The 19,265-nt window shown below is 32.5% G+C and overlaps 1 protein-coding gene across 15 annotated transcripts; it reads left to right on the forward strand.

Moving 5' to 3' along the window:
- The first annotated feature begins 4,431 nt into the window (after nt 1-4,431).
- LOC110821360 (nuclear poly(A) polymerase 1-like) lies at nt 4,432-18,658 on the forward strand. 15 transcript variants are annotated; one of them, XM_022051186.2, is made up of 20 exons: nt 4,432-4,602; nt 4,698-4,806; nt 6,722-6,830; nt 9,855-10,461; nt 10,619-10,901; nt 11,012-11,114; nt 11,294-11,393; nt 11,466-11,511; nt 13,418-13,535; nt 14,070-14,147; nt 14,225-14,332; nt 14,416-14,478; nt 14,563-14,724; nt 15,425-15,538; nt 15,651-15,713; nt 15,820-16,149; nt 16,623-16,787; nt 16,872-17,636; nt 18,271-18,326; nt 18,451-18,658. In XM_022051186.2, the coding sequence occupies exons 9-20, from the start codon at nt 13,428-13,430 to the stop codon at nt 18,482-18,484; spliced, it is 2,046 nt and encodes a 681-aa protein (XP_021906878.1). In that variant the 5' UTR covers nt 4,432-4,602; nt 4,698-4,806; nt 6,722-6,830; nt 9,855-10,461; nt 10,619-10,901; nt 11,012-11,114; nt 11,294-11,393; nt 11,466-11,511; nt 13,418-13,427; the 3' UTR covers nt 18,485-18,658. The 15 variants fall into 15 exon arrangements, with proteins under 15 accessions (XP_021906878.1, XP_021906908.1, XP_021906886.1 ...); XM_022051216.2 differs by having other exon boundaries at nt 10,272-10,461; XM_022051194.2 differs by lacking the exon at nt 6,722-6,830 and having other exon boundaries at nt 9,855-10,110; nt 10,272-10,461.
- The last annotated feature ends 607 nt before the right edge of the window (nt 18,659-19,265 follow it).

The following is a 19,265-nucleotide window of genomic DNA, read 5'->3' on the forward strand; positions in this document are numbered from 1 at the left end:
CTTATATGTTTGATTAATTGTTCTCTTTTTGTTTAATTTTAGTAGAGTTTGTCACTAACCAAATACTTTTCACCAAAGATTTTGAACTCCAACAACTCCTAAATATTTTAAGATAACATGACTATTTTGATGATAAAAAGAAAGGAAATGAAAAGAAAAGAAACGAGAAGAAAAAGAAGAAAAGGAAAAGAAAAGTAAGGAAAAAAAAAGAAAAAAGGAAGAGAATAGAAAGAAAGAGAAAGGAAAGGAAAAGAAACGAAAAGAGAGGAAATGAAAAGAAAAAAAAAAAGGAAAAGAAAATAAAGGAAAGGAAAGGAAAGAAAGTAAAGAAAGCCAAAGAAAAGAAAAGAAAAAAAAAGGAAAAGAAAAGAAAAGAAATGAAAGAAAAAGAAAATAAAAGAAAAGAATGGAAAGGAAAAGAAGAGAAGAGAAAGGAATAGAAAAAAAAAGTAAAGAATGGAAACAAACATATACATATATACCTACATGCGTATGTAAATATATAGATACGCATACATACATATAAATACATGCATATATACATACATATATATAGATACATACATACATACAAATATATATATGCATTATACATACATAATACATACATACATACATATATACATTCATCAGTGCATACATGCTTGCGTACATATATACATACATACATTCATCAGTGCATATATGCATTGAAACATAAATACTTACATTCATGCATACACACATATGCATTAAATGTATATATACATATGTACACACATACATATGCATACATACATACGCATGCATTTATACATGAATAGTAAACACACACATACATACATATAAGTGCATACGTGCATGCATATGCATATATATATACATATATATATGTATCCATACAGACATATACATGCATACATATATATGTATATTCATAAATACATACATACACATACATACATACATACATACATACATCTAAAGGGAGCACTTGGACACTGGTTTCAAAAAATTGATTAAGAGCTACCACTAAGTTGGAGAGAACATTCCCACGAAAACAGTCAAGACATGGATAATTTCTGGTGTTATATTTATGTTTTCATAAATTTCAAAATTTAAATTCGATACAAAAAATTTTAACGAACATATTGCAGAGTCTAGTGTACAAAGTCTATAAAGATGTTACTTCAACCACGCACATGCAGTGTTATACGAGTATTTTCTTCAATCTCCACTTAAATCAGACACAAAACTTGTTCTCTATCTTGCACTCTTTCTTCATCACAGGGATCTTAAGCCTCACATATTCATGGTTCGACAGACAATGTCGCTTATGATAGCAGATTTGGGATTAACTCGAATATTTACTCTTTCAATGAAGAAATACACTCATGAGGTAAAGTTTGTTTCTTTGTTAATTGTCCTACTGTATGCAAAATATAGCATCTTCAAATATTTGTCAACTCTAGATGTCTTTATATTTTTACAGATTTTAGTTTTATAGCACAGGCCTCCCAAAATCCTTTCGGGAGCTATCCGTTACTTAACTGCAATAGATGTGTAGTTTGTTAGTTGTATATTTAGTACACATCATTTTTTAGTTTATTTTTTAAGTCTTTTTTTACTTGTATGTTTGATTAATTCTTCTTTTTTATTCTGAATTAGTAGAGTTTGTTACTAACCAAACACTTTTTGCTGGAGATTTTGAACTCCAACAGCTCCTACATATTTTAAGGGAACATGGTTATTTTGATAATGCAAAGAAAAGAAAGGAAAATAAAATAAATGAGAAGAAAAGGAAAAGGAAAAGAAAAGAAAAGTAAGGAAAAGAAGAGAATAGAAAGGAAGAGAATGGAAAGGAAAAGAAAAAAAAGGAAAGGAAAGGAAGGAAAAGAAAAGAAAGCTAAAAAAAAAGAGGAAAAGAAGAAAGGAAAAGAAAAGAAAGGAAAGAATGGAAAGGCAAAGAAGAGAAGAGAAAGGAAAAAAAAAGAAAAGTAAAGAAGAATGAAAACATATATATACATGCATACCTACATACGTATGCAAATATGTATACATATGTATATATACATACATATATATATATGTATACATGCATACAAATGCATATATACATATATACATATACATACATGGATACATATATATATATATATGCATACACACATACATATGCATTATGCATACATACATATATACATACATTCATTGGTACATACATGCTTGCATCTGTACATACATACATTAAAACGTACATACATACATGCATGCATACATATGTATATATATTTGCATATATGCATGCATACATACATACGTACATTCATAAATACATATATATGCATACATGCATACATACATACATATATACATACATTCATTGGTACATACATGCTTGCATCTGTACATACATACATTAAAACGTACATACATACATGCATGCATGCATACATATATATATACATACACATGCATGCATACATACATACGTATATTCATAAATACATATATATGCATACATGCATACATACATACATACATACATACATACATATACCTAAAGGGAGCATTTAGAGCTTTTACTACAATTTTTCTGTATCCTCAAAGACGCTAAATTCTATGTCAATTTAAAAATTTTATATTTATGCAAGAATAAATTCTCTTTTTAATGAAGAGTCTTAAGTACTAGAAAAAACTATCTATACCTAAAAAAATTAAGTTAATACAAAAAATTGTGGTCATTTTATTTCTAATTTTTCATATATAATTGAAAATGGAAAAGATTAATCAAGAGTTAAAAAATTATAGTACTATCTACAGTAAGCATTTTTCTTCTCTTTCTCCGTCATTTTCTTCCTACTATTGGTTTTATTAAGTTTTATATATGTTTATGGTATAAAAGCTCAAACCCGAGACTGGAAAAGTTTGAAACCGTGACCGAAATGTAAGAAAACTGGACCATTTCTTCTGTTCGATTTTGGGTAAGGATATTGTTATCGTTGTTCTGAAACCATTTATGGAAGTATTAAACCTTAACATGTCTAATATGGAATTTATTTTCAAATTAATCATTTTTTTCAAGAGCCGACAGAGCTTTTTAAATTATTTTCTTATCTTCTTTAAGTTTTAAACGTTAATTTTTAGTTGCATGCATTTATCTATTGTTCTAAATTGGTAATGCATTACTGTTTAATCTCCATAACTAACGAACACAAGGAAACAACGAGTATGTGTGTGTGTGTGTGTGTGTGTGTGTTTGTGCATGCAGGTGTAAGTGTTACCAGTTTTGGCCAGATATTATGGTGAACACTATTATAGATATGTGTCTCAGTCAGAAGTGATTAAGAAATCTCATACCAAATATGGTTTGAAAATTGTTTAGCGGTACTCATACTAGACGGAGTATGGGGCTTTCCATTAATTGTTAATTGATGATTGTTATGAGATATTCATTACCATATACAAATTAGAAATTCTATTATTAATTAATTGAGAATTTGATTGTTAATTGATTTGGAATTGGATCCATTATGTACAGTAATGGGGATCCATTATGTACAGTAATGGGGATCCAATTGTTATTGATTGATTTTTGTATAGTATCTACATAGTAAAAGAGATCCTGATTGCCTTCAATAGAACTGGTAAAAATGACATCATGCGATGAAATTCTAAAATAAATATAAATGAATATACGAATAAAAAAAAATGCAAATCTACACATTAAATTATACATACGTGGATAATGGTAATGTTTCATGAAAATATTTGTATTGGTATCCGTATTGTGGATGTGATTGCGTTCGTTCTAATCTAATTCTTATATGTTAATAGAAATATAATTATAAAAAAAAAGCGTAGTAAAAATAAAAAAAATAGTTATCATTAATAAAATGTTAATTGATAGCCAAAGAAACGATGAAGATATAAGAAAAAAGGAAACAATATTAACTTAGCGGAAACAAATAGAGGAAAAAGAATAAATGAATAGTAGATTAAAAATAGAATATTAGAAAGTTTTTCGAAAAAGAAGTAACATAAAGTAACAAGATAAAAAGTTTTGAATTTAAAATCGATTTCGTAAAACCATTAACTTTGTTCGTAGTTTTTAAAATTTTTACTAACACTTAAATAAATTATTTCTTAATAAATTATTATATATATATATTATCGAACAGGTGTAACTCATCTAAATTTTTTATGTTTCTTTTCAAATCAGAATAATCTGTATTAAGATCATAATTGATACAAACTTCAACTTCAACGAGAAGGGTATTGATAATTTTGCAAAGAAATTAGAGGTTGATTTTATCTTTTAGTTCTTGAATTTTATAGTCCATAATTGTGTCACCATTAATATATTCATGTAATATAAATACATGCAAGAGATGTTTATGAAAATATTAATTTTAAATGGTGCGCATTTGTAAGATACATACACGTGTGGTTGTGGTGGCGTCTCCTCTCAAAAGAGAAGGTAGAACGCTACGCCATTTTTTTGTTTTGCTTGTCCACCACTTTTTCATATTCCAGTAGCTCTTACGAAACTAGAACTTCTCTGTTACCTGCTGGAAAGTGCACCAGAAATCTTCAAGCGATGGTTCAACCTTGCCGATTCAGGTTAGTTATTCTTGCTTTGTCTATCTTCATCAAGCAATACAAAGTTAGAAACCATTCTGGCCCTGTTTATTGGTTAACCACAAGGTGCTGATTAGGTGTTCTTCGTTTGTCTACTGGATGGAGATGGGCGTGTTACTGGAATTTTTTTACTATTCCGCGAAATTTTTTGCTTTGCGGAAGCTCTCCAGGCGGGAACTCAAACAGGTGCTTTAACGCTTTCAAAACTCAAATCACTTTTGGAAAATTGATGAGTTCTGGTATTTGTTTGTATGGAATTTTTATCGGTATTCTTATTTTTGATTTAATATATATTTTGAGTTTGTATTTTCGTCTTTGAGAGCAGTGTCTCTCTGCTTTTGGTTTTGGTGATTAAATAATCAATAGGATTGATTTTGGACTATATGATATGCCTGCGTAATGTTTTATTCTTGGTCTTTTAATGGGAGGCAAATACCATTGAGAGTATTCAGCAGGTGGGAAATATCCCCTTCTGTGGGTTGGTTTTTAAGAGGATTACACAAGGAAGCACTAACTAAAGTTCTTTGTCCTTAGACACGGGAATTCATTTCTCGGGTTAATTGAGAGTTACCAATTTTTTAGGGACTAGTTTTATCTATCTTGTCCTAAGGGTGATGTTTTAATAAATATTTATGTGCATATAGAATGTCTCAATGAAAGTAGAGTTTCTTCCAACACACGAGAGATCTTAAGGAGCCCTTACCTCCATTAAATATTGGATCACAGAAGGTGGAGATCAAGTAAACATTCTAAACATCTGCTAGATTTTCAGTCAGTAAACCCATAATCAGATCCTAGTAAAGGCACTCTAACACATTTCAGGTTGTAATTGCTCATGATAGCATTCATAATTTGCAAAAAAACCAATTCAACAAAGTTTAGAAGATAAACGTAGTCTATTGCTATGGATTGGAACCAAATTGGAGATTGTAAGAATGCTTAAACTTGTCCATGGAGAGAGATACAGAGACATGCTCTAATTTTAGAAGCCAGTTAGACATCTCCTTCAAGATGGAACCATGAAAAAAGGCTTGTCCCAGCTTTTTCATATGCTTCTGTATTATGGCTCAAGGAGGTACTCCAGCAGTTGAACCGACCTATTTGTTGCCTAATAATCAAAGTTGGGAAACTCCAGTTGGGTAACACAGGTACCCCTTCCTACAGTGTTATGAACCTCACCTGGTCCTAGTTCTGTGATGACTCTTTGGTGATCGGCACTACCTTCAGCCCTTGTCAGCTAGCAACTATCTTCTGTTTTACTTAAGTTGTAGCATGATCATTTTCACGGTTTAATATGTTTTGTTCCCTCCTCTATGATCAATGGCTGGTTTTCTCATTGCGATTCAGGAAAGCTTCCTGTATTGGAGATCAGAAGTCATAAAGTACGGCTTTGATACCAGCATGTTATAGGTTCCGTTAGTTGGGACCTAATTATAGGTTTACTGACCTGGAAATGTAGCTTATGATTGGAGTGTTTACTTATATTTCTGCCTTTTTGACCTATTGTAAGTGGAGGTAAGAACTCACTAAAGAGAGAACTCCTCAATCTCTTAAGTTTAGAAAGAAGCTGCATTTTTATTTAGACTAAATCTGAATACATTTTCTGTTGCTGGTATTGCTCATTTCTATACAACTTCTTAGGTCAGGATAAGAAAATTAAACCAACCCATAATGAATAGATAACTCTCAGTTAAGTGAAGATCCCCTCATCTAAAGAGAAAGAAACTGCAACAGGTTGGGAAATAAATTGAACTAAACTATCTACACGTGGGATGAGGTGGATTTGTCTGTCTCTTGCTTCAGTGTGTAAATGTCTTATAAACCTATCCATTACAGGGGGATATTCCCAGCTGCTGATTGTTGTCACTAGTTTGATCATGTTGATCCTTAACAAAGTAAGAATCAGACCATTTGGAAGGGAACATTCTGAAGATTAATCTCTATTAGTCTTGCCACATGGACTTTGAATATCGAATTGACTGGGAAATGACACCTTGCTATCAATTAGATTGTATATTTTGAACCATTGTTAAGTAATTAGGAAGTAGTGTGTGGAATAAATAGGGAAGTGAGACTAAAAAGTGTAATACGACGAATTCAGGAGGAGAGTGGAGATCCAACACAGAGAAATAAATTGAAGATATGAGGAACAACATGTTTTTAATGTCAACTTGAATCATGATGAGTCTCATCGACAGTTTCAACTTGAGGTAACATTTCTAGTTGAATCAATTCATACTTGGGTGAAATGTGGGTGAAATGTGTACATGGACTCATTAATCATCATTTGAAAATAGACCTTTAGTCAGTAATCTCACTAAAGGAAGATACTCTGAGTTGCCAACTATCCCACCAGTTAGAGAACGGTGGGTTAGAAATGACTTGAAACATGCCTATATGTGCTTCAAACACTCTTCTCGGGTTTTAGGATCTCAACCTTCTCACACCAGTGATGCAGGAAAAACTTCACAAAAATAATTTATTTTTGAAACTAAAAAGTTGCAACTGATGCTATTGGAAGCGAGATCAAATGCTAATGCATTTATTTCACTGGTCATTTTATAGAGGTTTTGGATTAAAGATAATATGAGTGGGAAGGTGTAAGACCCCCCTTGTGATGTATTAAACACGATTAGCATGATTGCTTTGTTATTTAATTCTTTTTTGCTTTTTTTTATTCTTCTCCTCTTTTTTCTTCTTTTTTCTATACAACTATATTAATGTATGTGCAGTGATCAATCATACACGTATAAGAACTTATAAATTTAAATGTTCACATGATCAAAGAGGATGGAAATTTTGAAATATTCTAAGGAGAGCAAGTTACCAAAGAATACCTCAATTTTGAAGAGAAAGCCACTTTCTGGTCAAACTCAAAGCCGAAAAGCTAATTAGCTCTCCCTTCCCCCTCCGCCATTATCAATTATCCTTCAAACAAGTTGCTCAAAACAGTTTCGAAAAGGCACAAAGTGAGTGGGTAATCATATCGATGAATTTAGTGTCTTGTCTACCTCCCTCCTCTCTCTATTTTCAATCTCCACTTCCCTTCAACTCTTTGCACATAAGTATTACCACCCTCAACTATTCTCTCCCTTATTAATCTCTTTCATTACACAACTTTCACTAAGTCAAACCAAACAACTCATAATTAAAATCTCTCAAATATCGTGCATAAATGAGAATTCAACCTCTCACTGGCTTTCAAAAGAAATAGGCAATTCACAGAAAATCATTTTGCAAATTATTATCATTTAACAAGCAAATTAATGATAAGAATTAACAAAATAAATTAAACTCAAAGACCTTCAATAAATCAACTAAAATAGAATACTTAATAAACCAAGTGATCAAAGATTAATTTTACTAGTATAAAGGGACAAAATGAAAAAGAAAAGTAAGTTGTACTAAGAGATAGAAAATACAAGAATAAGAACTCAAGAGTCAGTATACTAGTAAACAGATGTTGGCCTGTAAGATAGGTCTAGTATTCAATTCTTTCAGAATTTTCTTTATAAATTCTCCATTTTCGATGTGAACAGCTTATTTTTAACAAACTTGAACAGAATTTGGTCTAGATTAAACTCTTAATTGCTAACTTTTCTTTTTATTTTTTTAAGGGTAAAGTATTCTTCTAAGATAAAAGACAACAAAATGCACAACAAAGATTATTTTGAAGAGAGCTAAACACAAAGACTAAAAAGAGTCCCTTGATTCTTTGGCAAGCGAATAAAGACATAGCCCCCTAAAATAATTTTCTCGAAAAACTATCTATTCCAGCCCATAAACAGGGAAGAATACCATTCCATTCTAAACAACACGAGAGTGTTGAATGTATATGTTGTAACTATATAACAACCAGTTAAGAGAACACCATGCCATAAAATTTTAAGCTCCTTCTCATCCCAATTGAACAATCTCACTGAATCGGTTCACCAAGGTCAAAAACAAGAATCAAATAAAGAACGAAGGACACAAGAGGTATTGAAAATAGAAGACCTAATTGTCTCTGAAATTTGAGGTACCCAAGAAGAAACACAATATCTTCCTCTCTCTCTTTGTTTTTAGAAAGCTAGATTACGTGAAAAAATAAACTTTCAATATCAAAAGTTCTCTCTCTCTCTCTCTCTCTCTCACACACACACACACACACACAGGCCTCCTCTTGGCAAGATCGCCCAGGTTCCTCCTTCTCTTGGGTGACCCTTTTTCTTCAGCTGCTTTATCCTCTCCTTGGTCCATTTCTGCATCATTTGAAGTTCCTTCCACCTCAACATTGTCATTCACCATATCATATCGCTTGGCATATAGAGGTTGATATAACTTCTGATATTTGGCTTCAAGTGCTGTTCTTTTCTCCAAAAACTTTGCCTCTAATTCATCATGCTACCCTGAGTCTCCATTAGAACCTCAACACGTTTTTTGACTTTTGCTTATAGATTCTCGAGGGCATCAGAGTGCTGTCCAGCCAGATTCTGAAGCTTACTCTTGAGAGCAATGCCCTCCTCGTTAAGAGCAGCATTGAGTTTGGCTACCTTGAAAGTATCCTTGTTGCCACTCATCTTTGATTTGTAAGAGACGATCACAGAGAGAGAGAGAGAGAGAGAGAGAGAGCGAGAGAGAGAGGAGGCTAAAACCCTAGATTTTAGGGGAGTAATGGAAAGAGAGGAAGAGATGGTGGAGTGTTATTCTTTGATAGAACCAAAAGCCAAGCAGATCAAGGAGCTGAAAAAGCAAAACAAAAGATGTAGGGAACAGGTGCAGGATGCTTAAAATTCTAAGAATAATACTAAACTGAAAATCCTGGATACCAAATACAGAGTGCATTATCTTCAAAAGCAATTAAATGAGGTGGAAGCTCGAGTCAATTGTTTAGAAGATGAAATCATTGGTCTAAAGGCGAAGATGGTGGAACTGAAAACTAAAAATCAAAATCTACAGAAAGAGATGAAAATAATGTAGAGCTACAGTTCAAGTTGATCATGTTGAAGCACAAGTTTGAGGGAAGAGGCCCCCCAGAAGGATCAAGGAAGAAGAAATGAGAAATAATTGTGTTTTATTTTTTTCCTCTTTTCTTTTTTTGTCTTCACCTTTTTAGCCTTGCAATTGGAATAAGGAAATGTTATTAATAAATTAATTTCTCTTTAAAGATCTATATGCAATCAATACATAATCTAAACTTTCCAAGAGGCTCCATATAAATTAATACACTAACATCTTATATTTATTCATTCTAGGATTAAAAGATATATCGCCAGAGAGAAGCAATTGTCCAAAACTCATTTGTAACCTGTTCAATAGCCAGAAACATGGAGAACACTAGAAACAGTAGTTAGGGGGAGAGCTCATTCAACCAAAGGTTGAGTGAGATCAATCAATGAATTGATTCAATCGAAAACATGCTGCAATTGATCCTGAACAGGCTAACCCCACCTTGGGCCACAGCAGCTAATGAAGAAATTAATGCACGGATCACAGTCAACACAATCACTGGTGTGACAAACCTCTTAGTGGCGACCTTTGAAATGATAATCATAAGCCTCTCCTTATAATCTATTTGGTGGCCCTTCAAGTGCAATATAAATATTTATTATCTGTCTTGATGGTCTTCGCCTACTCTAAATGCAGACTAATTTCCATTGTTGTTGATGTAGATGACATTAAATTTCCAATTTTTGAAAGGCTGAAATGCTTGGCGGTTGGACAATTCTATATCTTTTTGTATCGCAGCAGACATTGTCCAATTGTCTACCTTTTACCAAATTACTGTATTGGTAATGAGGCAGTAGCTACTTAGCCACAAGACTGATCATCAACTAAATTACTTCAATATCTTCAAAGCAGGTCAGGCTTCTGTTTCATTGTTCTTGATGAAGGAGCCTTTAGATTTTTTTTTTTTAAGTTTTCCTTCCATTCATGTTCTACCTACCTTTTAACCGTTCATTTTGGAGTGTTTTTTCCTCCTGATTTTTTTTATGTGTCTCTGCTAACATATCTGCAGTCAAATTTATCTTCTGATGAATTTGTCATCAGGCCTGGGTGAGGCCGAGTGGTTCAGCCCACTATCAGCAAACCCAAGTCCAGAAAGGGAGCAAAACGCAGCGTTTCATTAAATGCTCAGTAGTAAGGATGCGGTGTAACCATGCTATTCGTGCACTTGAATGGCCGAGGTATAAAGACTTCGCTTTCTCCAAAAACCATTATTCGAGGCGGCTGCATCAAAACCCTAATAGGGTTTTCTCTCGTGGGTGGTGCTGCTGCGCGACTCTCCCAAGGAAGACAAGGTATTTTTCTTGCTTTTTCACCGTTTATTGTTGATGAACATTGATATTTAGGAAAATTAATCGGTGAATCTTTTGTTGCAGAATTGACTAATTCTTGCTTTTTACTTCAGATATTCTCAAGTGCGTCATGATGGTTCGAAGAGATTGTATATTGAAACACTAAATCTACTTAGGATTGAATATCTTTTTAATGATTTTATCTCCGCATTAATGGTGAGTAGATTGAGCTTATCTACAAATCCATCAGTCTGCTATCATAAATTTGGTTTCCTTGATTCATTTTGTGAACTAATTTCTAGGTTTGTGGTGGATATGGATTATCTGGTTAATCAAGCCATGTCCCACACCGATGAAGGCTTTAATAAATTTGTTTCTTATTTTTCTTTTTTCAGACAAGCAACCATGTTCATAAAAACTGATATTACGCTTTTGGGTCAGTATTCAACTCGGATAACAACATTGTTAAAGCTTCTGCTAAAAGTGACCAGCCAGGTTAGTTATAATTTCATTCTCTGTTCTTTTTTTCTTTTTAGGAAAACTAAACTGATTAATCTTATTGTGCAGGAGTTCAGATAGAACCAGAGCCAACTGTAGATTTGTTGCTTTAATGGTATGTTAAGTTGTCTTCTCATTACCATTTTCTTTTCTTTAGATATTAAAGTAGATGGATTAATCCCTTCAACTTCCTATTGAAATTACACGATGGTGAATGAGCTCGCTCGGTCAAACTGATCTATTTGCTTTTTCCGTATTACGCTAGCTTGATTCAATATAGACATCTATAGCTGGTGATCTTATATGCCATCAGACTCAAACACTATTGTAATGCTCTAAGCTCAAATACCTACTAGCCTAACAATTTTTGGAACTAAATTGCTAATTTTAATAGTTCAACTTTAAGTTATTCTTTTGGAAATAAGTTCAAGTTGTTCAAGTTTAAACTATTTGTAATATGACTTGAGTTTTTAGATGGAATATAAAAATTACATTTATTACTGGATTAGAATATCAAAACTCCCAAATTGTTTGTGGAAACAAATTTTTATTATGTTGCATAGGGTTCAAATTTATTTCATGAAGAAATAGGGGCTTCAGCCATCCATAACAGTAGGGAATGTTTGGGATAAATGAATTTATTTTTAGTTCATTTGAATATTTTATGCAAAATACTTACTGTTGTCCTCTTAGAAAATTCTAAATGGAATATTACATTTCAAATTATATTGGAATTGATGAATTTTTTAAAATGTATAATTTAATTTAATTTAATTTTTATATTTTTTATGTTATGTTTTTATTTTTTAGTTAATTTAATCTAAAATCCAAATAATTTTTTTAAAATAATTTTTTTTGTTTTAAAAGTAAAGTTGATTATTTAATAAATACATGTACTTAAAATATTTAAAAAAATATATTGAATATTTGAAAAGTAAATAAAATTTTTTTATTAATTATTCAATATTAAAGTTCCCACCAATTTGTATTAGTCCACAGGTCGATTTCCCACTAAAGTGTAACAATCAACTAAGCCATTATAAAATAACCGTCGAATCCACGTGTTTATTTTATGACGTGGCAACATCTGAGCCCTTCACATATATCACCGACTTTATGAAGAAATACTGGATGATTTCCTATCTATATTCGTCACCATCATCACAGTGCTCATTTCTTCTTTTTCTTCTCTCCAAAAGTTTCTTGATTTTCTTGTATTCTGCGTTCAAGCTCTGAATGGCGGTCGTTAATTTCTAAACCTCCCACTTAGAAATTAACAGAGTGGACTCTGTTGTTTTCGCTAGACAGTCCACTAGTTCTTGGGTCCACGAGGAATTAGAAGAAGAGATTCGCTTGTTTCGATTTATTCTTCCTCGTTCATTGAGAAACTGTCTGCAAGCACTTTGACGCTAAAGTTTTAACCAGTTCAAGGTGATTCTCAATTCTTACTTTGTGTTCGATTCAAGATGGCTCGAGCCTAGGGTTTTGTTCTGTTCAAGGTGACTCGAGCCTGGGGTTTTGTTGGATTCAAGGTGACTCTCAAGAACCGGGTTTTGTTCAATTCAAGTTTGCATCATCCGGTACTTAGAGGAACAATGAGATTTCTGGAATTCTTTGTTGTAAAATTTGGAATTATTCTTGCGATATTTGAGCTTATGATGTCTGTATTTTGGATACTGTTTTTCTTATTGTAATTTGGAGATATTTCATTGTTCTTTTATCTGTTATCCTGGTTTAGCATGTTAAGATCTCTTCTAATTATCAAATACAAGAAAGAATTGTCACATTTTTAAAGATTAATATAAATAGAAGAAAAAAGTAAAAGAATCTTACCAAGAAACAGAAGAAAGAACGGCTTTAACTGAAAAAAAAAAAGAAAAATTTGCTAAAGAAAAGAAAGTGGAGTTTTTGCCAAAGAAAAGAAAAGAAAAGAATTTGACTAAAAAAATAAGAAGTAACGGTATTCATTATATTTACCTGAATTGCACTCAAGAAAAATATTAGTTTAACAATATTTCTAGAAGGGAGAAGATGGGCGTTTCTTCGACCAACAAGGAATCAAGGATGGAACTGACGGAGCCAATATCTACTGCGGGTCCAACTAAGCTTGATAGGACTAGAAATCATGAACTGGAAAAGGTCAGTCTCTCATACATGAGGATCATTTCATAGTTATTTTTGGTTCTGTGGAAAGATTTAGTATGAATATTAATGTGTTCCTGTTTATGTTTATGTTTGGTTCAGTGGAAAATATAGCATTATGTGGTAAACTCTGTATTGAATATGGATTGTAACAGAGAGTTATGATAAGATCTGGACTGAGGAACTATTGTGGGAAACAAGTCAAAGTTTGGAAGAGGAGAGGGTGGGAAGATGTTTGTAGAAAGTTTCTACAAGAAACAATTTGTAGAAAGTAAAAATCCTAGCGTAACACAATATATAAAATATGTTGTTTTAGAGGTACTTTAATATGAGTAAAATATGCTGGCTGAGGTGTGTATGGATATGGGGCGTGTAATGGGTAACCTGCAACAATGACCCTCTCTAATCTTGAATTCTCAGGTCCAAAAAATGATTTTTTAAACATCTAAGCTGTTTTATATGTTCAGTTTATGTATACTTTTCATGCAGCTCAATGTGTTCTATTTATATAATTTAATTTTATATGATCAGTTTCTGGAAAATGTGGGATTGTATGAAAGTGTGGAAGAGACTGCTAGAAGGGAGGAGGTCATGGGAAGGATGAACCAGGTTTGTTTTTTGGTTCATTTGTTGCATTCTTTATTCTTTTCTGTTTTTTATCATGTCTAATCTGTGAAATTGACCAGATTGTGAAGGATTGGGTGAAAGAGGTCTGTGTCAACAAGGGATTTAATGAGCAGCTGGTTGAGGAAGCTAATGTGAAGATTTTTACTTTTGGCTCTTACAGATTGGGAGTATGTTTGACCTTCGAATTCTGTTTATGCATTTGGTTTTGGTTTCAAAAATTTCTTACCTACTGAATTATGTTTTGCAACAGGTTCACGGTCCTGGGGCAGATATTGATATGCTATGCATAGGCCCCAGATACATCACTCGAAATGTAAGATATGAACATTCTTGTTCATAATTATCTGGATGAAATTAGCTGTATTAGCTAATAATATCTTATTTGCACTTTTTGCAGGAAGGTTTTTTTGGCAATCTATATGGGATTCTTGCAAAAATGCCTGAAGTAGAAGAATTGCACCCTGTGCCTGATGCTCATGTTCCTGTAATGAAGATTAAATTCAACGGCATTTCTATTGATCTCCTTTATGCAAAACTGGAGCTCTGGACTATTCCTGAAGTGAGTATTTGTTTATGCATTTATTGCTGTAGCAATTCCATAACAATATTTATATGAGATATGGGTGGGTAGGAGAAAGGTCTCTTGTTTTTATATTCGTAGACATTAAAATGTTATAATTTTCGTTGTTATAATTTTATCTTATTATTATATGAACTAATTAATTTTGTTTTATCAATTAATTTAAATAATAATTTTGGGAAATTTGTAACTTTAGTGTCTATGATGCTATTTTATGCGATTCATTTTTCTTCAAAGAATAAGGTGTTGCTAATTCTCTTATTGAATACACTATATTTGTGTTGATGTTTGAGAAATCTAAGTGCAAACTGAACCATCGCAGGTTGATAAAATAAAAGGTAACATGTGATAAAAGATAACACGCAAACTTTCATTTGGTTAGTGAATCCATATTTAGATGAGCTAACAAACTCTCTGAGCAATTTGATCAAAAATAGTTTTATTTTCATTTGACTGCTTTTGTGTTTTAGTGCTTCTCTAAAAAGTCCCTTGTTAACTTAGTTATGATTATCCTGTCTGGGGGTCATTTTACTTTTCTATTCTTCTGTTATCTAGTATAAATCAGTTGGTTTCTTTCATTATTTGACTTCTGCTGAATTTAAATACATGTTGTCTTTCCTAAAATTTTTACTAGTTCAGTAATTTAGATCATGAATCATTTTATACATTACTGTTACAGGACTTGGATATTTCTTATGATTCAATACTACAAAATGTGGATGAGCAGACAGTACGCAGCCTCAATGGATGCAGGGTCACTGACCAGATTTTGCGATTGGTTCCAAACATTCAGGTAGAGCTGTTGCAAAACAGGCATGGGTAGCATAAATAAATTTGTTATTTCCTGATATGCAATCAAGTTTTATAGGGTTTACTTGTTTGTCTTTTCTTGTTGTCTCATCCAGAATTTCCGTACTACCTTAAGATGTGTGAGGTTTTGGGCAAAGCAGCGTGGAATTTATTCTAATGTAAGGAAATTTAATCATATAGTTAAGAATTTAGCTTGTTCTTATTTTTCCCCTCTTTCGGGGTTTGTAGTTTGATGTTGCACTCACTTTTGTTAGTATCAATCAGGTCATAGGATTTCTTGGTGGAATAAATTGGGCATTGCTAGTTGCTCGTGTCTGCCAACTCTACCCAAATGCACTTCCCAGTGTTTTGATTTCCAAGTTCTTCAAAGTATTCTCACAATGGCGGTGGCCTAATCCAGTCATGTTGTGCCCTTTACAAGAAGGAAACCTGGCTCATAAAGTTTGGGATCCAAGAAGAAACCTCCAGGACAGGAAACATTTAATGCCGATAATAACTCCTGCATATCCATGCATGAACTCAAGTTACAATGTCTCATCAAGCACGTTTGGCATCATGCAAAAAGAATTTCAGAGGGGCAATGAAATTTTTGAGGTATGGTTTTTGTTGAATAGCATATTTTATTATTTAATTATTTTAATTTATTCTTTAATTAGTTAGTATTATATAATTAGAATTTTATAAAAATAAATATAATTAGAAGTTTAATAAAATAAGAATTTTTCTATCAGTAAATACAAATTTTATAAATACTATAAGTGTAACAATTTAAAAAGTAAGAAAAAAAATTGTTATTTTTTTTTCAAAATCAACAGTTTTCCTACGGTATTTTATAGTACTATGGAATCCTAGACTACACTGTTTTTGTTGTTTGTGATAGATGTGAGCCATTTGTTTTCATTTTTCTTCTGCTACTCAATATAATTTTAGATTTTTACCATTTTCTCCGCCCTTCAGTTCCATTTAGTTGTGATACTCTTCATGTCTGAACATATTGCTGTTTATAATTTATATCATTCAGTCTTTTAGCAAGACTTGTTAACCTTCAATCTGTACAATGATCATAGGCTCTGGCAGCAAAGGAAACTTGTTGGACTACTCTCTTTGAGCCTTTCCCTTTTTTTGAAGCATTCAAGAATTATCTGCAGATAAACATAACTGCCAGGAACCATGATGACTTAAAAATCTGGAAAGGCTGGGTTGAATCTCGGCTTCGTTTATTTATTCTAAAGGTGGAAATTTTCTCTTGCTTCTTTCTATTAGGCTGTTCTAACTTTCATATAATCTCCCACTTTTATGTATGATTTTTAATCTAGATTGAGAGGGACACATGTGGAACGCTTCAATGCCGTCCTCACCCGGGCAACTTCTCAGACAAATCAAGGTCATTCAACAGTTCTTACTTCATGGGCGTAAGGAGACAAGATACTTGTGTTCAGGAAGGTCAATATTTTGACTTAAGGTTAACCATTGAGGAATTTAAGCACTGCCTGCGAACGGTTACCTTATGGAAACCTGGAATGAGGATCACAATAAGTCACACAACACGCAGAAACGTCCCGGATTTTGTCTTCCCTGGTGGGGTGCAGCCTATAAATAAGACCAAAAAGGTTTATGGGCCTGCTAATAGGAAGAAGAGAAAGCGTGATGAAGGTAGTACCAGCTGTAATTTGAGAAAATCTGACTTTGCAACAAAAAGTAAAAATGCAAAATTGGTAGAAGAGGCTATAGCAAGAGGGGGATGTGAAGTTAATGGAAATGGCTCCTTGGATATTGATCATGGTGTTCCTGTAGAACATCTCGAAGTTGTTAGTTCTTCTGCTGAATGCCTGACCTCAATGAGTGCTTCATCTGGCTCATCTGAAGCGGAGAAGATTTTGCTTACTTGCCAGCAAGCTTCCTCTAAAGAAGTTGAGAAGGTAAACGATGATGCAGGATCAAGGATTCAAGTCCAGAATTTTGCTACAAGCTGTACAGTGGATTTGTCAGAGTCATTGACTAGAACACAAAAAAGAACTGCAGAGAAAGGAGCCAGCCTATGCTCTAATATTTTGAAGAACACAGAACCAGAGGAACTTGAGGTATCATCAACAAACTTTCTTACTGTTTTGACTTGAACACAACTAATATTCTGTTTAAATAATTTAACTCTTTAGCTACCTTTTGCTCAAAATTTTAGTTCTACCAAATAGGAATAAGAAGAAATTAGAAATAAGAAAAATTTTGGAAGAAGACCTCAATGTTCAATTCAAATTTGGAGAATTTATAGTTTCTATCCTAAATCAGTTTGAAAAACTACATAAATGAGTTACATTGTTGAATTGTAAAATTATATACGAATATGATGATCGAACTACATGTCATCTATCAGTTTAGAGTCAAATAAATGAGTCAGAAATCGTTGGTTTGTAAATTATATATGAAAATTACGATCAAACTGCATGTTAAATAATCAAGTTTTGCGGAATATAATAATAGAATGGGAATAAACAAAGATTGTCGAAATCAGATTTCATGAAAAACTTTAAGGCTACTGGATCTAATTGGTCCTTTTTTCTTTTTTGCTGGTTGGATACACAGTAAAACCATTTTGTTTAGACACTCAGTTTTCATTATATTATCTCGTGATTAATTACTATAGCTCCTCCCAAAATCCGTATATGATGACCCACATCTGACTTCGTTTTTCTCTTTTCTGTTGGGAAATAAAAACAGTCTACTCAACAACCGAAGTCTGCTGCATGCGTAACTGCAAAAAAGCCTGTCATCAGGTGATTTTTCATGCTTATATCGATCGAATTAGATTCAATTTTCTTGTAAATATAGATAGTTGCGACATTATTTACACATTATTACCTATGCAAATGACATTTCACTGCAAACTTTTCCTTTCAGGTTTAATTTCACTTCTTTGGTGAGAGCTGCTTGAAATGCATTTTCCTCCATCTGTTGGACTGACTGTACTAAGCTGAAATTAGGTTAGAGCTTAGGACTTAACAAAGAACCTTTTTTCCTCCTGTCGGGCAGTTATCATAACTCATGAATATGTAAAGAACGGTGTATATAATTTTTTGCCAATATGTAAAAAATTATATTTTCTTAATCTTTCGTGCAGAGGATATATATACTTGTGCAAATGCTTATTAGCGATAATTCTATTCCTATTTTTTCATAGCTAGTCGATGCTGTATATTCTTATTGAAGAAAAAAAATATTAGTTAGATAAATTTTGGAGAATCTATTATATTTAGAATGTGAAAACGTAATGCGTGATGTAAAAATATATTATTTAATTCGGTAACTTGTTTATTGAATAATTTAAATTTAATGAGACAACAAATTTATAAAATAAGTAATTTAAGTCGTGATTGTTTGAGATCCAAACATTTGAATTTTATTGTAGTCATGACTTGTTTTTATGGGATGAAAGAGGATTATCTGATCCAAATTTATAATATAATTAATTAAATATAATATTATATTTTATATTGAAAATATCTTTTACTATTTATATTAAAATATCAGACTAATTATGAAATTCCCTTGAACATGAAACATGAAAAATCTCATGGCTCCAAAAATCAATTCAAGTGGACGTATTAAACGAGACATAAAACGATGTCGTTCTTTTAAGATCGATTCAGATACGCATGTTAAAAAACAAGAGACAAAACGATGTCGTTTTCAGTCCCATCGCAACAAGTGAAAAC

This window comes from Carica papaya, chromosome 7 (genome assembly GCF_054855325.1).
Source record: "Carica papaya isolate Zhongbai chromosome 7, ASM5485532v1, whole genome shotgun sequence".
NCBI lineage: Eukaryota > Viridiplantae > Streptophyta > Magnoliopsida > Brassicales > Caricaceae > Carica > Carica papaya.